Here is a 21,305-nt window from a genome sequence, read left to right on the forward strand (position 1 = left end):
CTTAAGACACTCCTTTTGGCCCTGGCTGGTTGGCTCAGTGGTAGAGCGTCGGCCTGGTGTGCGGAAGTCCCAGGTTCGATTCCCGGCCAGGGCACACAGGAGAAGCGCCCATCTGCTTCTCCACCTCTCCCCCTCTCCTTCCTCTCTGTTTCTCTCTTCCCCTCCCGCAGCCAAGGCTCCATTGGAGCAAAAGATTGCCCGGGCGCTGGGGATGGCTCCTTGGCCTCTGCCTCAGGCGCTAGAGTGGCTCTGGTAGCGACAGAGTGATGCCCCGGAGGGGCAGAGCATCGCCCCCTGGTGGGTGTGCTGGGTGGATCCCGGTCGGGTGCATGCGGGAGTCTGTCTGACTGCCTCCCCGTTTCCAGCTTCAGAAAAATACAAAAAAAAAAAAAAAAAAAAAAAAAAAAAAAAAAAAGACACTCCATTTTGTTTAAGTTAAATATAGCGGATTCTGTTGTCTACAATGAAGAACCCTGGCCAGTGTGAATAATAGCAACAAAAGTTAAAATTGTCTTTTCTGTCAATTGAGAAGATGTTTTACTTCAGGTCTAATTTCAGTGATATCTATTTATCTATCCGTTCATCTCCTATCCACCTATGTAATTTCTCCATCTTCCAAATCTATGCAAGACCACCTGCCATTGTGGACACTAAAGAAAACTGATGAAATCCATTTATCTATTTAAAATAGACTAAATTAGTCTGACCTGTGGTGGCACAGTGGATAAAGTGTCAACCTGGAAAGCTGAGGTCGCTGGTTCAAAACCCTGGGCTTACCGGGTCAAGGCACATATGGAAGTTGATGCTTCCTGCTCCTCCCCCCTTGTGTCTCCCTTCTCTCTCTCTCTCCTCTCACAAATAAATAAATAAAATCTTAAAAAAAAATAAAAAAATAGACTGGATTATTTGCTTCTTACTCAGAATAATATTTACTAGTCTTTTAATAGTTCAAGATTGAAGCAGCAAAATTCAACTGTCTCAAAATGATGCCTCAAAATCTGAACTGAGATAATAAATTATTAGGATTATAAGTCACTCTGTGCTGAGAGTGTGACAGTGAGTTCACCCACCAGAACCCTTCCAGAGGCATCTCTAGGGGTGATAAACAAGTTTTGGGGAGAGAGCAGTTTGTCTATGATGTGGATGACACCATTTGAGCTGATGATATCACTGGATACGATCCTCGCTTTATTATTTATAAACACTGTGTCCTGAAATCAACCAAAAAAGAAAAAAAATGAGCAGAAGCAGAAATAGACATAAAATTACTTCTTTCTGAATGTTCATCAACATGTTAAATTGTCACAGAAGTGAACGTTTACACAGTTCTGTGGGCAAAATCTGAAGATCCAAGTTTAGAACACTTTTTTTTATTATGGTTATAAAAAGGAAATTGAGACAAGAAGGTACTTTTCACCTGGAGAAGTTAATAGCAAATAATCAACTAAAACATTTCACTGTGATTCTTAAATATGAAATAACAAACAGATCAACATTGGCTTCTTGTTCACCTGTTCTATGTCACCAGCTGTCCCCTTCTGCCCTACCGCACACACCCACCCCTTTGCAATGACTTAGAGCCACCACTGGTTTCTGTGCTGTGGGGAGGGAGTGGACCAGCATGATCAAGTGGCTTTGATAAAAGCTTTGTCCCTGTCTAGCTTCTGAACAACACTGCTGAAAGCGTTCTGGTGACCTCCGGAAACTGCCTTGCCTTTGAGTTTGAATTCCAGCTCTATTATTTACTTACTGTGTGACCTTGGACAAGTTATTTAACTCCTCTGAGCTCAGTTTCCTAATTTACAAATCGAGGAAAATAACGGTATCTCTATTATGGGATTATTTTGAGGATTAGATGAGTTAGTGCTTATGAAACAGTACCTGGCATACAGAAATCACTCAACATGTGTTTTTGATTGTTGTTGTCATTCTTTTTATGACTCCTGGTACTACTCTAAGGGTGAGGAGGGGAACAGAGGCCTAAGGAAAATGAGCACCTTCCAGAAGGGGCCTCCCTTACCCGAGAGATGGAGAAGACAATTGACTCCCCTTGGAGAGAAGTAGCATTTGAGGTCACTTTCAGGTTTTCCAGGAGCAGCTGGTAGCAGGCAATCACGTGATAGCGGAGAACCTGGGACATTTGGCCTTGTTTGTCCCAGTCTTTAATCTGCAGTAGAATATCAGAGGGTTCCTGTGGAGCCACGAGCCTTCTCTCCTACTCTCCCTTTCACGGTCCTATACTCCTGGCACTCCCCAAGCTCCCCCACCCACCCTGGGGGAGTCAGCGTTGGCTTGTGGTCAGAGTGACAGGCCAGAGACTGTTCAGGCAAGAGGGAGAAAGTGCTTTCGTTGCAGAATCTCACATGGAAGGGAACTTGGAGGCCCTTTGGTCCAGCATTTCATAGCACATGTGGCAAGGATCCCAAGTCCTGTGAAATGCTACTCAGAAAAATTTCTTGGGACAGCTACTGGGAGACACTGAATTTGTTTCCCCTCTTGGAGTTTCCCAGGGCCAGACTTAAACCTTTACAACGTGTAAGATCATTATGCTTCTTCATTTGTGAATCAAAATGCAAGCCAGATTAACTGTAAGGTAGGTACAATAGAAAGCCCACACGCTTCTCACTGTTTTATAACTTCTTTGATGATTAAAAAAAACCCATCAAATGTCAAGTTTTTTCAAAAATTACTTTTGTGTCCCCACTTTGTTAGTGTCCAAAATATGTGCCTAGAGAGGCAGTCTGTGCGGCGGTCAGGAACACAGACTCTGGGGTCTGTCTGAGTTCTTGTGCCACCACTGAGAAGTCAGGGGACCTTGGGAAAGTTATTCTCTAAGGGTCCTCACCCAGAAATGGCCATAATCATAGCACTCAGTTCACAGGATTGTCATGAAGGCTAAATAGGTTAATCTAGACCAGGCACTAGAAACAGTGTCAGATACACTCAATATAGGTTTGCTACATTGTAATAAATTCATGGGCAACCCAGCAGGAAGAATCCCCGTGAATGTCAGAACATTAAAGGTTCTGATAAATCCTGCAAGGAAACAAAACAAAACCCGTATTTAAATCTTTATAAGCCAGTATTTCTTTTTCTTTTTCTTTTTTTGGCTATGAGATGTTTGGATCTTGTAAGAATTGCTGATCTTTTTCAACCTCCTGGTCTATTCTGGAATGTCCTATAGAGCAGTGGTCCCCAACCCCCGGGGCCACGGACTGGTTCCGGTCTGTGGGCCATTTGGTATCAGTCCGCAGAGAAAGAATAAATAACTTACATTATTTCCATTTTATTTATAATTAAGTCTGAACGATGTTTTATTTTTAAAAAAATGACCAGATTCCCTCTGTTACATCCATCTAAGACCCACTCTTGACGCTTGTCTCGGTCACGTGATACATTTTTACGTCCCACCCTAAAGGCTGGTCCATGAAAATATTTTCTGATATTAAACCGGTCCGTGGCCCAAAAAAGGTTGGGGACCACTGCTATAGAGTGTCTCTGGCCACTGCTCACTCCAAATCCACTTGAAGGCTTCCCCTGATAGGGCTCCCTGTGCGGAGAGGCAGCCCCTTCCCTTGCTGGTCAGCTCGAGCTGATCCTAAACCTCCTGCCCCAAAACGATTCCACTGTTGGTTCTGGGGTGCCACTGCAAGACTGCGTCCCAGTTCCAGATGCCGTCCACCTGCCCAGGCTTCACACTTACCCGAGGTTCCTCATCAAAGGCTGTAGACAAAGGTGCAAAAACAGTGAAGGGGCCTGGACCAACCAGGTCTCGTATGGAATGCTCCTGCAGGAAGGAAGGTGGGGGCCATGTGCCACATCCTTAACATAATACAGGAAGGGGCTCTGACAAAGAGCAGAGGGTAGATGGGGAAGCAGAGGGGGTTGAATATGGATGGGGAGATCTGTGCTTCATTGAACCTCAGATCAAATTCATTCAGATTTGCTGTCATTGAAATAATGTTTTTTTGTTCGCTTGTTTTTGTATTTTCCCAAAGTGAGAAGTGGGGGGCGGCAGACAGACTCCTGCATGCTCCAGACCAGGATCCACCCGGCATGCCCACCAGGGGGCGATGCTCTGCCCATCTGGGCCATTGCTCTGCTGTAGCCGGAGCCATTCTAGTGCCTGAGGTGTTGGCCAAGGAGCCGTCCTCAGAGCCTGGGCCAACTTTGCTCCCATGGAGCCTTGACTGCAGAAGGGGAAGAGAGAGATAGAGAGGAAGGAGAGGGGGAGGGGTGGAGAAGCATATGGGCGCTTCTCCTGTGTGCCCTGGCTGGGAATCGAACCAGGACTTCCACATGCTGGGCCGCTGCTCTACTGCTGAGCCAACTGGCCAGGGCCAAAATAATGTTTATTTTTATCTGATGATTCAAACCACATACGCTTATTGAATTAAAGATTTGAAAATACAGCCTAAAGAAGAAAATAATTACCCACAATCCTACCACTGAGAAGTAACCCCTGATATTTTTAGGCATTCCTTTCCAGCGTCTCCTCTTTATGTAAAAATTTTTCATAATTGGGATAATAATACAAATATAAATCGTAAGATGATTTACTTAACTGTTCTAATTGTCTTGTTGCCAACACTAACATCCTATGGTTATATTTTCTTCAAGATTTTATGATGTTGTTCTCTGGATTTTTATCTTTTATTCTTAATATATCTAGAACTTATTCAGATGTGTGATGTGCAGAAAGCTCTAACGTAATATTTTCACCCAAAGAGTTAACCAGCTAGGCCCTGGCCGGTTGGCTCAGTGGTAGAGCGTCGGCCTGGCGTGTGGAAGTCCCGGGTTCGATTCCCGGCCAGGGCACACAGGAGAAGCACCCATTTGCTTCTCCACCCCTCCCCCTCTCCTTCCTCTCTGTCTCTCTCTTCCCCTCCCGCAGCCGAGGCTCCATTGGAGCAAAGATGGCCCGGGCGCTGAGGATGGCTCCTTGGCCTCTGCCCCAGGTGCTAGAGTGGCTCTGGTCTCGGCAGAGCAACGCCCCGGAGGGGCAGAGCATCGCCCCCTGGTGGGCAGAGCATCGCCCCCTGGTGGGCGTGCCGGGTGGATCCCGGTCAGGCGCATGCGGGAGTCTGTCTGACTGTCTCTCCCGGTTTCTAGCTTCAGAAAAATACAAAAAAAAAAAAAAAAAAAAGAGTTAACCAGTTGTCCTAGTAATGCTTCTTTTTCCCCCTGGTATAGTGGCAGTTTCTTCTTCTACCACATTTTTATGTGGAGAATGGGCCCCTGTGACATTTTTCACTCTTCCGTGCTGCCAACCTGCAGCCTGAAAAGTTCACAAATGACCAACACAGGGCCCACTCCAGACACCCAGCTTTCCAGACTTTATTCTACCTTCACCCCCTCCACAGGCAACAACCTCATCTAGTATCTGGCTAGAGACTCAGCTCTTTAAGTGAGAAAGACACACATATTCTTACCATCAGCTGAAAGAAGTACTGGGAAGTTCTGGGGTTCTTGGGAAGCTCCTGCAAACGAAGGAAGGAAGGCAGGTTGACCCAATGCCTGTGAATTCTGTCCAAGAACAACCCAGGGTTATTGCAGGACAATTGTTCCAAGATCAAGAGCATCCACCATCCTTTCAACCAGGAATCTGCTGCCCTGAGCCTTTTTCAAGCCTACCTATAGGCTTGCGACTGATGCTCGGAATGACTCTGTGGACATACTGTTGAGTTCCAAAACGTTTTTGGAGTCACCATCTGATTTATTAGAGAAAGGTCTAGCCATTTCCAGAAGCATCTGTGTTTTAAGAGTACTTTTAAAAGTTCAAATACTTCTCTTTTTATTATTTTTTAAATCAACAATGGAACCCCCCCCCCCCCAACAATTCTAGAAGTTCAAGATCAAGGTGTCAGTAGGTTTGGTTTCTTCTGAGGCCTCCCTTCTTGGTTTGCAGAAACCCATAGCCTCCTTCCTTACTGTGTCCTTACATGGTCTTTTCTCTGCCTGTCTGTCCTTGGCATCTCTTTTTGTGTGTTAAAAGTTTAATATTTTTTCAAAGTGGGTTATAGGTTTATGGCAGGTTGAGTTTCTCTATTAACATGGATTTTGGATCAGCTAGAATGCTCTAGCCCAGGGGTCCCCAAACTACGGCCCGCGGGCCGCATGTGGCCCCCTGAGGCCATTTATCCGGCCCCCGCCGCACTTCCGGAAGGGGCACCTCTTTCATTGGTGGTCAGTGAGAGGAGCATAGTCCCCACTGAAATACTGGTCAGTTTGTTGATTTAAATTTACTTGTTCTTTATTTTAAATATTGTATTTGTTCTTTTTTTTTTTTTTTACTTTAAAACAAGATATGTGCAGTGTGCATAGGGATTTGCTCGTAGTTTTTTTTATAGTCTGGCCCTCCAACGATCTGAGGGACAGTGAACTGGCCCCCTGTGTAAAAAGTTTGGGGACCCCTGCTCTAGCCTCTCTGTAAGTCAAATAACGAAAGGTTCGCTTTATAATAGGTAGAAATTTACAAGTATCCTACGGCCTCATCCTCTCTGCCCAGTGCAGATACACACACTCTCCAACAGCAACCGCATCATGGTCAGAGAGAGGGACAGACAGGGACAGACAGACAGGAAGGGAGAGAGGTGAGAAGCATCAGTTCTTCATTGCGGCTCCCTAGCTGTTCCTTTGAGTTACTGTGTGCTCTGTGTCTGCTGTACATGTAATCTCCTTTAATACTTATAACAACCCGATGGGGCTGGTGCCAGTGTTATCCTTTACAGATGATAAAACTGATGCATAGAGAAGTGATATAATCTGCCCAAAGTCACGTTACTAATTGTCAGAGCTGTATCCAAACCCAGATGTTTTTGACTCTGGAACTGTTGATCTGAATCACTATATTTCAGGTCAAATGAATTCTCACCGGTTCCTTAGGAACCTGGATTCTTAGCACAGTGAGGGAAGCAGCATTTACCACATTTTTGTAGTTTTGTAAGCATGCCTTGCCTTACCTGATGGATGTTGCCACGGCAGGTAAACCCATCCCCGATGTAGTTTGGCTTGCAAGTACAGGTCCTTTCTTCTCCAGTGTGATTGCAGATAGCAAATTCACTACAGCCGCCATTTTTCTGGTAAAATTTCCAAGGAGTGAGGGAGAGGAGTCAGATCATTTAACTTGCCAGCTTTGTCAATATTCACAAAGCGATTTTGTATTGTTTATTTTTTGCTTCCTCTCTGACGGACTAGTTTGCATTATATGCCCTATTCCTGAACTTGCTTTCCAATTCCCTACAGTAGTAGGGACTACTTTCTCCACCAGCCTTGCATCCCAAGGTGGCAGGTCCCTCTGAGCAGGTCCCCAGGCCAGAATTGCCATGTGGGAAATTTCTTGAGACCTGGGGGTTAACTAGAAAGGTCCCGATCTTATTTGACACTTCCCAGCTTTAGGCTAAACTTTGATCCCATCATAGCAAACGTTAAGGTCATCAGCTAGAAGGAAATAGGTGTAAAGTGATAGACAACATTGTCCTTGTCTGCAAAGAGCTTATAAACTGTGGATGATGGGGCAGAGTCTTAAGATATGAACAAAGCAAAGTGCAGTTCAAAGCCGACATCCCGGGGAACACCCAGAAGGGCTCTGCGAGCCTAGGCAAGTTCCTTAGGGGACAGAATGGAAAGCTTCAGGAAAAACACCTGTTTAAGTTGAACAGAGAAGGAGGTCAACAAAAAGGCCAGCTTCAAAACCTCCCCTCCCAATCCCCACTCCCTCCCAAACTACTTGCGGAGCACCAGGTTTTGTCCAGGAGGGCTCTGCCACTCCGGACTCCTGCCCGGAGCTGACACGACTCCATGAGCTGTTTGAGAAAGCTGACTCCCACTACCATGAGCCACCGCCTCAGGGCTCTGGGTTTTCCAGGTAAATTCCCTGGTTTTACTTATCCCAATACCCTGCATGCTCTAAGATCATGAAGATGAATTCCCTCTTTCCCAACTTCCTGTTTATCTTCATCAACAGTAGAGGTCCAGGAGTCCTAGGTGACCCCCTACCCCATGGACACTCCCCTCCATGTTGCTGTATACACCCATGGTCTGATCCTGTACCCCACCTCTTCCACCCCCACAAATTTCTTCCTGTGTGTTCTGAAACTCCCTGCCATTAGCAAACTCCTGACAGTCTCTACCTATTCTCTGAAAACTCCTCTCACCTTCTACCGAACAGGTGTCTGTCTCCTACAAACACTGTTACTCTTGTGCCCCCCCCCAGGAGAAGACATTTCACTCCTTCCCCTCTCTCCTCAACTTTCAGTCACTGCCTGCTTTCTCTTAGTTCATGAGCTCAACCCATACCTCATGGAAAAAATAGACATAGAGACAAGAACCTCCTCATCTTCTTGTCCTGAGTTTACCACCTGCCTAACCCTGAACTTACAGTGAATTCCCAGTGCCTAACGCAGTGCCTGGTGTCTAGTGAATCCTCATCAACCCATGTGTGTCATGCTGTACCAGGTTTTCCATGGCATGTATAGAGTGTATATGGCTTCTGTCTTCATAGAACTAATGACTTAGGATGGCCAGACATAGACATTTTTTTTTTGTGTGTGTGTGTGTGTGTCAGAGATGGAGAGAGTCAGAGAGAGGGACAGATAGGGACAGACAGACAGGAAGGGAGATGAGAAACATCAATTCGTTATGGCTCCCTAGCTGTTTATTGATTGATCTCTCATATGTGCCTTGACCAGGGGGCTACAGCAGACCGAGTGACCCCTTGCTCGAGTCAGTGACCTTGGGTCCAAGCTGGTGAGCTCTACTCAAACCAGATGATCCCACGCTCAAGCTGGTGACCTTGGGGTCTCGAACCTGGGTCTTCCACATCCAAGTCCAACGATCTATCCACTGTGCTACCGCCTGGTCAGGTCAGACATAAACATTTTAAAGTTACTTCATAGTCAAGGGCCCCATGAAGTAAGTAACCATGAGTGACTCATTAAGGTGACTAGTTGACTGACTAACTAACTAACTGACTGCTTGACTGACAAAGTAATGGACTGATGGACTGACTGAGTACCTACCTACCTACCTAGCTACCACTTCCCCTGCTCCTGTGTGAGGCCCACCTCTCTACCAGTGGGCTCTGGATCCCCTTCCCCTCACCCACTCATGTACTGCCCTTCTGTAACAACCCACCTTCTCTCCTTCGGTATCAATTTCCTTCTCTCTATTGCATTATACTCAGTGGCATAAACACATGCCTTAATTCTACTCTCATCTTGCAAGAAAACAAACTTCCTTTCTCCATGAAGAGAATCCAGCGGGTGGTGGCAGTCATGGGTACAGATGGAAGAAGAGTGGCTGTGAGTTGACGACTCTAGTACCTGAGTGTCTGCTACGAATGTTTTCATTGCATTAGCTGCCAAGACTAGGTAGCCATTTTGTGGGGGGAAATGGAAATAGCCACTGGAACATCTGCTGCTAAAATCAATTTGGCTTTAGTATGAGTTGCAACAACTCCATACCCCAGCCCCCTGCCTGCTGCAGCTTCTTCCTTATTGTCTCTACACGATCATTTCATGTGAGGACATTGTTCTCCTGAGGAGCTTGCCACACCCTCACCAGGGACAGTAGGGACCTCGGAGGAAAGGGCTTTAATTACGGGGTGTCTGTGTGCTGTTCTCATGTCTGCAGCTGGAGGCTTTCAGGTGGGCAGTGATATGAACAAGGACAGTAAGGTGTGTCCGTGGGGCCTTTGTGGGGGTCACTGTCGTGGGAGGAACAAACTCCCCAAGAAGTGGTCGAGACTGGCCTTCGAGTCAGAGAGATATGGGTTCAAGTTCTGACTGCACCTGTGCTGGCTCTGATCTTGGGCAAGGACCCTCATTCTTCCCAGTTTGAAGTGGGTTGAATTTTGGCCCCCCAAAAGGTATGTCTACCTCCTAACCCCTGGTACCTATAAATGTGACCTAGCTTAGAAAAAGGGCATTTGCAGATGTCATTACAGGTCTTGAGATGAGATCACCTTAGGTTAACCAGGTGGGCCTGAAGTCCACCAGTGTGCTCATTAGGAAAGGAGACACAGACACAGGTGACGGCCACATGAAGACAGAGGCAGGGACTGGCGTTTCCCCAACATTCCTGGTACATGAGGGAGTGATGAGCCTCCAGCCCCAGGCTTCTCTGAGGAGATCACTCCCACACCACAGCTCCTAGAAGGGGTGTAGAAGGAGCCCCACGCCTGACTTCAGAGGCCCCGACCCCAGAGCTGTACTCACGGTTAAGCAGGTGTTGATGAGTATGCAGACCTTCCCATCTCCCGTGTATCTTGGCAAACAGTTACAGACGGCCTATCAGCAAGGAGAGGGACAGGTCATTTCACTGATAGGTTCTGCTGGCTCTCACACTTGAATTCCATATGGTCATGGTAATGTTAGAAGATATTGGTGATATCTCTTCTATAATGATGACTGGCATCTACATTTTAGCACCTTTGGCATACTTTACTCTAGCACTGGGATCTCCTACCTATCCTATCTTTGCTACCAAGATACTGTATTTTTAAAAAACTTTGTTACCTTATCTAGTCCCTTGCTTTCTGGATACTGAGATCTCTTCTCTCTTGCCTACTCCCATTCATACTCAGTTCTTGCTTATCTCCATCCAGGTCGGGCCCCACGCATGAACACTAGGGGACCCAGGTGATGGCTTTGCAGTCAGATCAGTTGCACACATGAAAAAAATCAGTCAAACCCACTGTTTGACCAAGGAAGTCGGTTGGGTGCTTTAAGTTGAGGGAGGGAGCACTGTCTACACCAGGGGTCGGGAATCTTTTTGGATGAGAGAGCCATGAACGCCACATATTTTAAAATGTAATTCTGTGAGAGCCATATAACGACCCGTGTACGTTAAGCATTATCCAATAAAAATTTGGTGTTGTCCCGGAGGACAGCTGTGATTGGCTCCAGCCACCCACAACCATGAACATTAGTGGTAGGAAATGAATGGATTGTAATACATGAGAATGTTTCATATTTTTAATATTATTATTATTTTTATTAAAGATTTGTCTGTGAGCCAGATGCAGCCATCAAAAGAGCCACATCTGGCTTGCGAGCCATAGGTCCCCGACCCCTGGTCTACAGGAAGCTGGGGACTGTCTACCTTACTCCTGTGCCCCACGTGCCCTGCTCAGGAACACCTTGGCACAGACGTGACTAGGGTTGAAACCAGCTATGCTTTATTCACCAAGCCGTGTGTCCACAGGAAGAGGCCCTATTCCTGGCATAGCCTCTAAGGGGTGGCTTTTCTAATTTATATGAAAGCATCCTGCACAAGAGATGTGGCTCTGGTCTGACATCTACTTATTAGAATTTGAACTCATTGGCCGAGCCAGTCAGGGCCAAGGGATGGGTTTTCATGGATTCTCCTCTTCAACCTTCATTACAGGCCCTGATCTGGGCTCAAACCTTTCACAAAATGTCCACCAGTCACCCCTCCTGGGCTATGGTCCTGTGTTAGAGGCCAGCCCTGTGTCCCTCTCATTGCCTTCTAGATCCGGAGGAGGACTTTTAGAGGTCTTGAGCACCAAAAAGCTTATAGGTTTTCCCCATCTCATATGTAGAAATAACTCTATTGAACCCCAAAATATGTATAAGGTAGGCCAACACTGTTTTGATTTTCCCTATGACTATATATGGAAACACACACATAGATAATTCTTTAAAAATAAATGGTTTTCTTTTTACTTTTGGGTGCTCTAGGCGCTTGCTTGATTTGCCCATTGGGGACCTGACACCGAGGTCTCTGAATAGCTTAACAAGGTCAATAGAACATTCCTTGGGGAACTTAACCTCATCATCCAGTTTCTGAGGTATGTAATCTCCTGCCTGACTGTTGTGCTGTTTACAGTGTGACAGAGACTGAGGGAGGCAGAGCTTGGGTCCCTGAGCCACCAGTTTCTCTGTGTCTTTTCACCTGTGACCTCTCCTCTCCTTTGGAACTCTCAGATTTTTCCACCTGCCCAAACCGGCTCATTTGGGAGGCCCTGCAAGGTTCACTGTGTTAGGGATTAGATGACCAATAGAGGGCCTAAAAGTGGTATCTTCTGCTGTGGCATATGCATTTCAGAGCCTCAGGCCAAAAAAAAAAAAAAATTGTGGGATTCTGGGGATCAGAAAGCTGAAAGAAAGAGGAACATTGTTGGAGCCCTTCTAGGTGCTTCTGGAACCATGCAGTGTTTGGAGAAGTCTGCTTCTTCCCACTCTAGGGAAGTCCCTTCTCCTAAATATCCTTTGCCTCCCCCTCCCATTTCTCCTCATTCCCAAAGAATGGCTCTTTGGGAATGCTTTCAGAGTCTCCCCTAAAGTATTTATTTTCTGCTGAGGTCTATTCTCAGCCCCCTTCTATCAGACCTGGGTCTAAAGACCGTTAGTTTGTCCCAAGAGGTGGAGCTCACCTGGTTAGGTCCTGTCTGCGTGCACTCTGCATGCCTGTGGCAGCCACCGTGGTTCTCCAAACATGGGTTGATCTCTTTAAAACAAAAAGCCAACTCCTAGCATGAGAATCGGGCCTTATTTTTAAGTAAAGTCATATTGAGAGACCAACCAGGGTGACTGACTGACTGAGGAGAACAGGTGTCAAAGTGTGATTCAGGTTTCTGAGAACTCTGAGGCAGAAGTAACCTAAGGGAGGCTACCAGATATGGTTTCTCAAAATTGACTCTCTGGGATGGGGCTGGGCCAGCAGAGGCAGAGTCTGTGGGCTTGAATCTGTCCTCTACTGAATGAATATAAACATTTGCAGCCAAAGACTTGAAATAATAGAATCTTGGAGTCCAATCCAACATACTGTGAATGATGAAATTTATGAATCCAAATATTTGTTGCAATCATCATAGTAGAATTGGTTCAGGGACAAATCATTATTAGATGCTAATTTTAGGTGATATTTTGATGAAGAGCAAGATGTTTGCTTAGTATGATATTAAAGTATCTCCCACTGACTGCTTAAGTAGCAAAGGAGAAGGAAGTGACAGTACCAGAGAGAAGTCAGACAACATCCTGACCAAGTAGTCAAAATTAACACAACACATGAGAAGCAGGTAGAAACCACAAGCTTCCAGTGTGATGTCCTGAGAAGGACACGCTGTACTAGTGTGATATTGGGTCTGGGGTGCAAAACCTGAATATAATCATACAAAAACATCAGACAAACCCCAAATGAAGGACATGCTAGCAAAAACAATGATAAAAATTGATGTGGTGAATGGTATTGTGCCAAGATATCAATGTCATCAAAGACAAAACAAGGCTGAAGAACCATCCCAGGTCAAAGGAGACCAAGGAGACATGATAGCTAAATGTAATACCCAGCCCTAGCCTGGATCCGGCACTAGAGGAAAAACTGTCAAAAAAAGACATTAAGTCACTTGATAACATTAGAATACAAATAGTAATTAGACAAAAGTATTACATTGATAATAAACTTCCTGAAGTTGATAAGTGTTGTGGTAAGAGTCTATGCCATTCCTAATTATGCTCAAGTCTTTAAGGATAAAGGAAATATTATATATATATATATATATATATATATATATATATATATATATATATATATATAAAATCATATCTAGCTTATTCTTACATGGTTTGGAATATATATATGTATATATACATACATGCATATATATTTATATATAGAGAGAAAAAAGATAAAGCAAATAGGGAAAAATATTAAGAATAAATGAACATAGGTAAAGAGAAAACTGGCCTTTTTTTGCACTACTCTTGCAACTCTTCTGTGTGTATTTTTTTTACAACTAAAAAGTTAAAGTTTAGACAGCTTACAATGGCATATCTTTATAGAAGAACAATGAGTAGCCATTAGAATACTAATTCGGAGGTATACATAATTTTTAGAGAGGGTTGTTCCTTCATATTGCTAAGCACTGTAAATATTATATATCATAATTACAATTTTTGTTTTTTTTAAAAAAAAATACATGTAGACATAGCAAAATGGAGTAATATAATAGTAGTAAGAGTGATTATCTCCAGATTTCTGCCCTAGCTTATATGTAGCCTCTAATTTTTCTATATTGAGAATGAATATATATACAAAACTAAGAAATCATCATAATAATGTTTAACCAGAAAAAGTTTCTCCCCTTTCTCCTTCCAAAGTGATCTTTGGATCACACCCTCTTTCATTCCCCTTCATGTCTTCACCCCATCATCCCTTCCTGTGCAGACAAACTGAAAGATGGCCCAGCAGTGTCCACAGGTTAGGATAATCTAACAGGGTTCTGACTCTCACCATTGCCCCCGGATGGATGAGGGCCGGCACATACCTAGACACACGATGCCATCGCCAGCATAGCCTGCCTTGCACATACACTCTCGGCTTCCGGGGGAGGTTCTTTTACAGTCAGCCTTGGCAGAGCAACCTCCATTGCTGATCTCACAGGCATTGATTGCTACAGAAGGGAGAGATGACACAGAGCAGAGCAGGGGGAGAGGGGAAAGAATATCAGTGCATTTTTACTTGAGTCATTGAGAAATGGAATACTTCAAAATGGCAGACACTGGATTAAATGTGGATAATTCAGAAGAGTGCAAAGCATCAGATATTTTCTCTGGTGGAGTCTACCAAACATTAAAAGAAGAATGAATACCAAATTTTCACAAACTCTTCCAAAAACCAGAAGATAAGGGAAGATTCCCAATTCATTTTATGAGGCCAGTCTTTCCCTGATATCAAAACCAGACGAAGCTGTCACAAGCAAACTACAAACCAATATCCTTTATGAAATATAGACACAAAAACTTCTCAAGGAAATACTTGCAAGTCAAACTCAGCAATATATAGAAAGAATTACAGAGCGGTCCCCCCTTATTCATGGGGAATATGTTTCAAGACTCCCAGTGGATGGTCAAAACTGTGGATTATATCAAACCTTATGTATACCATTTTTCCTAACACATGCATACCTATGATAAAGTTTAATTTAAAAATTAGACACAGTAGGAAATTAAAAATAACTAATAATAAAATGAACAATATTAACAATATACTGTAATAAAAGTTATGTGAATATGGTCTCTCTCTCTCTCTCTTTCTTCAAATATCTTGAATTTTCCATTTAATATTTTCAGACTGGTTGACCACAGGTAACTGAAACCGTGGAAAGTGAAACTGTGAATAAAGGGGACTACTCACACAATAGCCTAGCCAAGTAGGATTTATACAGGAACACAATGTAATTTAACATCCAAAAGTCAATTAATCTAATACAGAATTTCAATAGAATTAAAGACAAAAGCCTCATGATCATCTCAATAGAAAGAGCAAAAGCATTTGACAAAATTCAACACCTTTAATGATAAAAATAATCAGCAGACTAGGATTAGAGGGGAATTTTCTTAATCTGATAAAGGGTGTCTATGAAAACCCCACAGCTAAGACCATATTTAAGGGTGAAAGACTGCGTGCTTTCCCCTGTGATCAGGAACAAGGCAAGGATGTCTTCTCTTGCCACTACTATTCAACATTGTACTGGGGGTCCCAGACACAACAATTAGGCAAGAAAAGGAAATATAAGACATCCAGATTGGAAAAGAAGAAGTAAAACCATCTCTATTGGCAGATGATGTGATGTTGTATTCAAAAGTCCTAAGGAATCCACTAAAAACCTATTAGAACTAATAAACAAGTTTGACAAGGTTGCAGGATATCAGCTCAACAGACAAAAATCAATTGTACTTTTATATCATAGCAATGATCAAACTGAAGATGAGATTAAGAAAACAATTCCATTTATAATAGCACAAAGAAGAATAAAATACTTTGGGATACATTTAACAAAGTATAAAACCTACATCTTAAAAGTTGCAAACTTTTGTTAGAAGAAGTTTTAGAAGACCTAAATAAATGAAAGATGTTCTATGTTCAAAATCTCATTCACCTTCTATACTGAAATTGGCAAGATGATCCTAAAATTCATATGTAAATTAAAAGGGCCCAGAATAGTCAAAACAATCCTGAAAAAGGACGAAGTTGGAGATCTCATATTCCCTAATTTCAAAACACCACAGAACTTTAGTAATAAAGATAGTGTGGAACTAATGTAAGAACATATTTAAAAATATACAATCTTCTTATATCCTTATATTTCAACTATCTATATGCCATAGAATTGAGATTCCAGAAATAAACCTATACATCTATGGTCAATTGATTTTCCAAAGATGTGCCAAGATTTTTCAATGGGGAAAGGAATAATCTTTATAACAAATGAAACTGAAACACTGTATATCCACATGCAAAAGAATGAATTAGGACCTCAAACTCTCAACATACCAAAAATTAATTCAAAGTGGATTAAAGACCTAGACTCACTTGGTTTCCTAAGGTGTGTGTTTAAGTCTTGGCCTGGCCTTTCTTACTGTATGACTTTGGACCTGTCATTTAATTAATATAAACGTTGGGGTCCACCAACAGAAGTGTATTTATAGGCTTGGGGACTCATACCTGATAATCTATATGAAAGCATTATAGAAAGCATTATTGGTTGTTCTCATATGAACTTATGCCTTCTGCTTTTGCTCTTTGTCCCAAAAACTGAAGGCAAGAAAAACATTCCAATTGTTTCTCCTATCCAAGCTCACTAGGATACTGTACACTTCTAGTGCAGGGAACATCTGGGACCAGGGTCAGGGTACCTGCATGCTGGGAGAACCCTAGGGTAAGACGGTCTAGAGAGCAGACTGGTGTGACTATGGTCCAGCTCCGCCACAGTCTGGACCTCAGCCTGCCTGGACCCAGGGCTCCAGAGAAAAACCACGCTGACCATTTCCATTCTCTAGTACCAAACAGTGTTGGGCACCATAAAACTATTAGCTCGTGCTTATTGAGGGTTCTGTGCCAGGGCTGTTCTAAGCCTTCACAGGTATTTGTTCAAGTTATCACCCAACCATCCAGTAAGGGAGAGTTTTTTATGAGCTACAACTTACACAGGAAACGATGGTGTAGAGCCGTTAAACCACTTCCCCAGGGTAACACACATTATCAGAACATTTGATTCAAACTGAGGGAGTCTGATGCTGGAGCTGGTTTAACACAGCTCCATTGCACAGACAGGTCATTTCACCCACAAACCAATGCTGCAAGGGAGATAGTTTTGTTTCCTTTACAAATGAGCTACGGGGGCTCCGAGCTAAGAGACCCACTCAAGGCCATGCAGGGAGTAAGGGGAAGAAGCAAACAGAGCTCAAGTCCCTTTCTGCCCCACTCCAGAGTCCCCATGCCGAGGCCACACCCCAGGTCAATCAAATCAGTGCTTTTTAAGGCTCTCCAGTTGTGGTCCAGGTAGTGAACCACAGCTCAGAGGAAATGGCTGCAGCCCCTCGACAGTGGTTTCCCGCCCCGGGCACAGCCCACTGCCCCAGTCTACCAGGTTCACCAGCCATGGTTGGTAGCAGCGGCCATTCAGCCTGCAGGAGCACAGATCTCTCCATAGCTCCTGCTAGTCTCACGTCCCCAGAGCAGATTCCTTCTCCACTTGCCTGTGCAGATGGTCCCATTCCCTTGGAATCCTGCTGCACATCTGCACGAGGCTGTGCCATCCGGATTGAGAAGGCAGCTGCCAGGAGGAAGGGCAAATGCTGTTTGTAGAGAAACACACAACACCCACACGCCATACGGCCAGTGCTCCAGCTCCTGCCCGGGGGTACGCAGAGGTCCTGCCTGAGGACTCAGGACGAAAGTCCATTGCTAGTTTGGCCACTGGCAGCTAAAATTGCAGTCATTATCTGGCAAGCTAGAGTGTGTGCATGTGGACAGGGGCCCTGGGATGAGGGCTAGCTACCCATCTTCAGAGTTTCCCATGTGTTAGGGGCTGCACTTCACACATTACTTCACGCAACTTACACAATATCCAGTAATCCCTACAAGTAGGTACTATTACTATTATTCCCATTTAGGGACCAAGGCTTAGGGGCATGCAATCATCAAGTCAAGGTCATTTAGCCAGTGACGATGACAGAAGCCCATTTGAATTCACATCTGGCTCCAGGTGTAAGGCTCCGTGTTGAGGAAACCACTTGGAGCTTTGATGACAGCCAGAGGCCACGGGCTCCCTCTGCCTCTGTGAAGGTGTCCCTCCCCTGAACTGGGGTAATGACTGGCCTGTTGCCAACATGCCAGGTGACTTGGGGGGCAGCTTGTTCAAAAGGCTGGATCTGGCAAGTTGATGGTGGCCCCTATGGAAACATTTCTAGTTTCCCATTAAGTTTATCCTAAATCCTCAGAAATGGTCTCAGAAAACCACTCCTGTCAGGATAGGGCCTGGGGTGCACACCATTAGGAGAGTCCCCTTCTCATCGTCTCCGGAGGAGGCCCAGTGTACCTACTTGGCGCTGGTGTGGCATGTCCCATTGCAGTTGTCTTTTGTGATCTCTGAAGAAAAAACAACAGTTGCTTGGTCAGCCCTCTTTTATTACACCTCATCCAAGACCTTTCTTTTGGTACTTGGGGCTAGGAAAAGATGTACTCTCCTGATGTAAATGCTACACATCATGTTTACTATGTAAACTATGGGACTAGGTAGATTTAAAAAAATATTTAAAAATTTTCTTCAGTTACAGTTGATGTATTGTACAATATCATATTAGTATTAAGTGTACAATCAGTGATTAGATTTTTATATAACTTACGAAGTGATCACCTCAATTAACCTAGTGCCTATCTGACACCATATACAGTTATTATAATATTATTGGCTATATTCCATGTGCTGTACTTTACATTCCCACCACTATCAACTTGTACTTCTTAATCCCTTCACCCTTTTCATCCATTCCTCAACCCCTCCCTCCCATCTGGTAACCATCATAGGCATCATGTGGCTCTTTTTTTTTATATTGGCTGCCAGGGAGCTCAGAGCCAGAGCTGAAGGTCAGATATACTGACAGAGTGTCTCCTGTGTGCCAGGCCCTGTGCTCTACGGTGAGGCTGCCAGAATGGGCGACACTCAGCACCCTCCCTTCGGGCTGGGCATTGATGCAAGTCCTTCCCCATAGCTTTATTCTCTAATTCATTTACATTTCCCATGTTCTTTATTCTTTCCAGGTTTTCATCACTATTATTTATTATATAAATAAGCAAACACCTAATCACCTAATTATAACCAGTATTAAAAGGTTTATTGTTTTTTGTTTGTTTTTCAGTATATGCAGAAATATCTCAGGGTTTGGCATACAGGAGGCACTCACAATTTATTTGTTGAATTAATGCCTAAATTTCCTGGAACAGTATACATTCTTGCTCTTGAGTGCCTCACTTTTCGGATGCTCCTGGCAGGGGAGGATCCAGCAAGAGGTTGCTAGAGATGAGGACAGAATACCCTTTGCGCAGGGTGCTCATGCCAAGTGCTTTTAGGAGAGAAATCTCATTTGACCTGGCAAGTCACACAGAAGGTCCTCAAATAGGCTTGGCTGTGACAGTGGTCTGCTCCGTGTCAGAGGGAACGTTCACAGGCTCAGATGGGATCATGGGGTGCAATGCAGTTTTGTGCCTTTATGTGGGCTATACCTCGAGCCTGGGAGTCTGTCTTTCCATTCACTGTCAACTGAAACCCAATCATCTTTTAGGTCCTCCTCTCCGAAACCTGCTCTGAACCTTTGAGCCAACTTCAATTAATTGCTAGTGACTACAGGTGTGCTCTTTTAAACATTCTCTATTTATATTTAATTGAATTGATTGGGGTACAGGTTTCAGGTGTGCGACTCAATAAAACATCTTCTGCACACTGCATTGTGCACCCGCTGCCCCAAGCAGTCTCTTTTGTTCCCATTCCCCCCTTTGCCCACCCCTACCTACCTTCCACTCCTCTTTCTGTCTGCTTATACCACACTGTTGTCTGGATTTATGTGATATATATATATATATATATGCTTTTTTTTTTTTGCTTAATCCCTTCACCTTTGGTCATCCAAGTCCCACCCCCTCTCCTCTGACAGTTGTCAGTCTGTTCCATGTGTCCATGTCTGTGTTTCTATTTTGTTCATCAGTTTAATATGTTCACTAGATTCCACATATCAGTGAGATCATATGGTATTTGTCTTTCTCTGACTGGTTATTTCACTTAGCATAGTAATCTTAAGGTCCATCCATGCTGTTGCAAAAGGTAAGATTTCTTTCTTTTTTATCTTTGTGTAGTATTCCATTATGTATATGTCCCACAGCTTTTTTATCCACTCATCTACAGATTGGCACTTGAACTGCTTACAGATCTTGGTTATTGTAAACAATGCTGCAATGAACATAGGAGGGGTACATATATTCTTTAAAATCAGAGTTTTGGAATCCTTAGGATGTATTCCTAGAAGTGGAAAAACCAGGTCAAAAGGAAGTTCATTTTTAATTTTTTGAGTAATCTCCATACTGTTTTCCACAGTGGCTGCACAAGTCTGCATTCCCACCAGCAGTGCAGGAGGGTTCCCTTTTCTCCACATCCTGGCCAGCACCTATCATGTGTTGTTTTGTTAATGAGCGCACATTCTGGCTGGTATGAGGTGGTATCTCATTGTGGTTTTAATTTGCATTTCTCTAATGATTAGTGATGTTGAGCTTTTTTTTCATGTCTATTGGCCATCTGTATGTCCTCTTTGGGGAAGTGTCTATCTAGGTCCTTTGCCCATTTTTAAATTGGATTTTTGTCTTCCTAGTATTGAGTTGTATGACCCCCCCTCCCCCATCTGCCCTCAGAGGGAAGGAGTGCAATGATTGATTAGGGATGTCTGCCATGGGCTTGGAAGTAAGCAGTTTGCACACAGAGAGAATTGTTTTTCTTGCTCTAATCTAGAGGCTCTTTGCTCTATAGTCCCACACTACTATTCTTGGAACACCACTGAGCATTAATTTCCATTACTAGTCTGGAAGCTCCTTGTGCAGAGTGTGCTCTGGAGGCCAGGCTGGAAAACCAGGCACATACTAACTGGAGGATAGCTCTGCACTCCACCTTGCTAAGGGGTTCCTCCTGGAGGCAATGAGCAGTCAGAGCGGGCTGTCCAGTACTGGGGAGGAGGTGAGAAACATGATCTGATCTATTGCTATAGACTGAATGTTTGCGCCCTTCCCTAATCTATATGTTGAAACTAATCTGCGATGTGATGGTATTTGGAGGTGGGGGTCTTTGGGAGGTGACTAGGTCATGAGGATGGACTCTCAAGAATGATATTAGTCCCTTATTAAAGAGACCCCAGAGAGCTCCCAAGCCTCTCTTTCCATAACACAAGGGAATGGCAGTCTGCAACCCAGAAGAGGGCCTTCTTCACCTGACCCTGACCATGAACTTGGATTTCCAG

The 21,305-nt window shown here is 44.0% G+C and overlaps 1 protein-coding gene across 1 annotated transcript in view; it reads right to left on the minus strand.

Moving 5' to 3' along the window:
- STAB2 (stabilin 2) overlaps positions 1-21,305 on the minus strand; it is a 170,115-nt gene that overhangs the window by 30,467 nt on the left and 118,343 nt on the right. Inside the window, exons 40-49 of the mRNA XM_066356444.1 lie at positions 18,351-18,396; positions 17,505-17,581; positions 14,291-14,416; positions 12,398-12,471; positions 10,218-10,289; positions 6,963-7,079; positions 5,433-5,480; positions 3,704-3,787; positions 2,021-2,167; positions 1,071-1,211 (exon numbers count right to left, since the gene is read on the minus strand). Of these exons, the coding sequence (XP_066212541.1) occupies positions 1,071-1,211; positions 2,021-2,167; positions 3,704-3,787; positions 5,433-5,480; positions 6,963-7,079; positions 10,218-10,289; positions 12,398-12,471; positions 14,291-14,416; positions 17,505-17,581; positions 18,351-18,396 (932 nt within the window). The remainder of the gene's footprint in view (positions 1-1,070; positions 1,212-2,020; positions 2,168-3,703; positions 3,788-5,432; positions 5,481-6,962; positions 7,080-10,217; positions 10,290-12,397; positions 12,472-14,290; positions 14,417-17,504; positions 17,582-18,350; positions 18,397-21,305) is intronic.

Source organism: Saccopteryx leptura, chromosome 1 (assembly GCF_036850995.1).
Source record: "Saccopteryx leptura isolate mSacLep1 chromosome 1, mSacLep1_pri_phased_curated, whole genome shotgun sequence".
Lineage (NCBI taxonomy): Eukaryota > Metazoa > Chordata > Mammalia > Chiroptera > Emballonuridae > Saccopteryx > Saccopteryx leptura.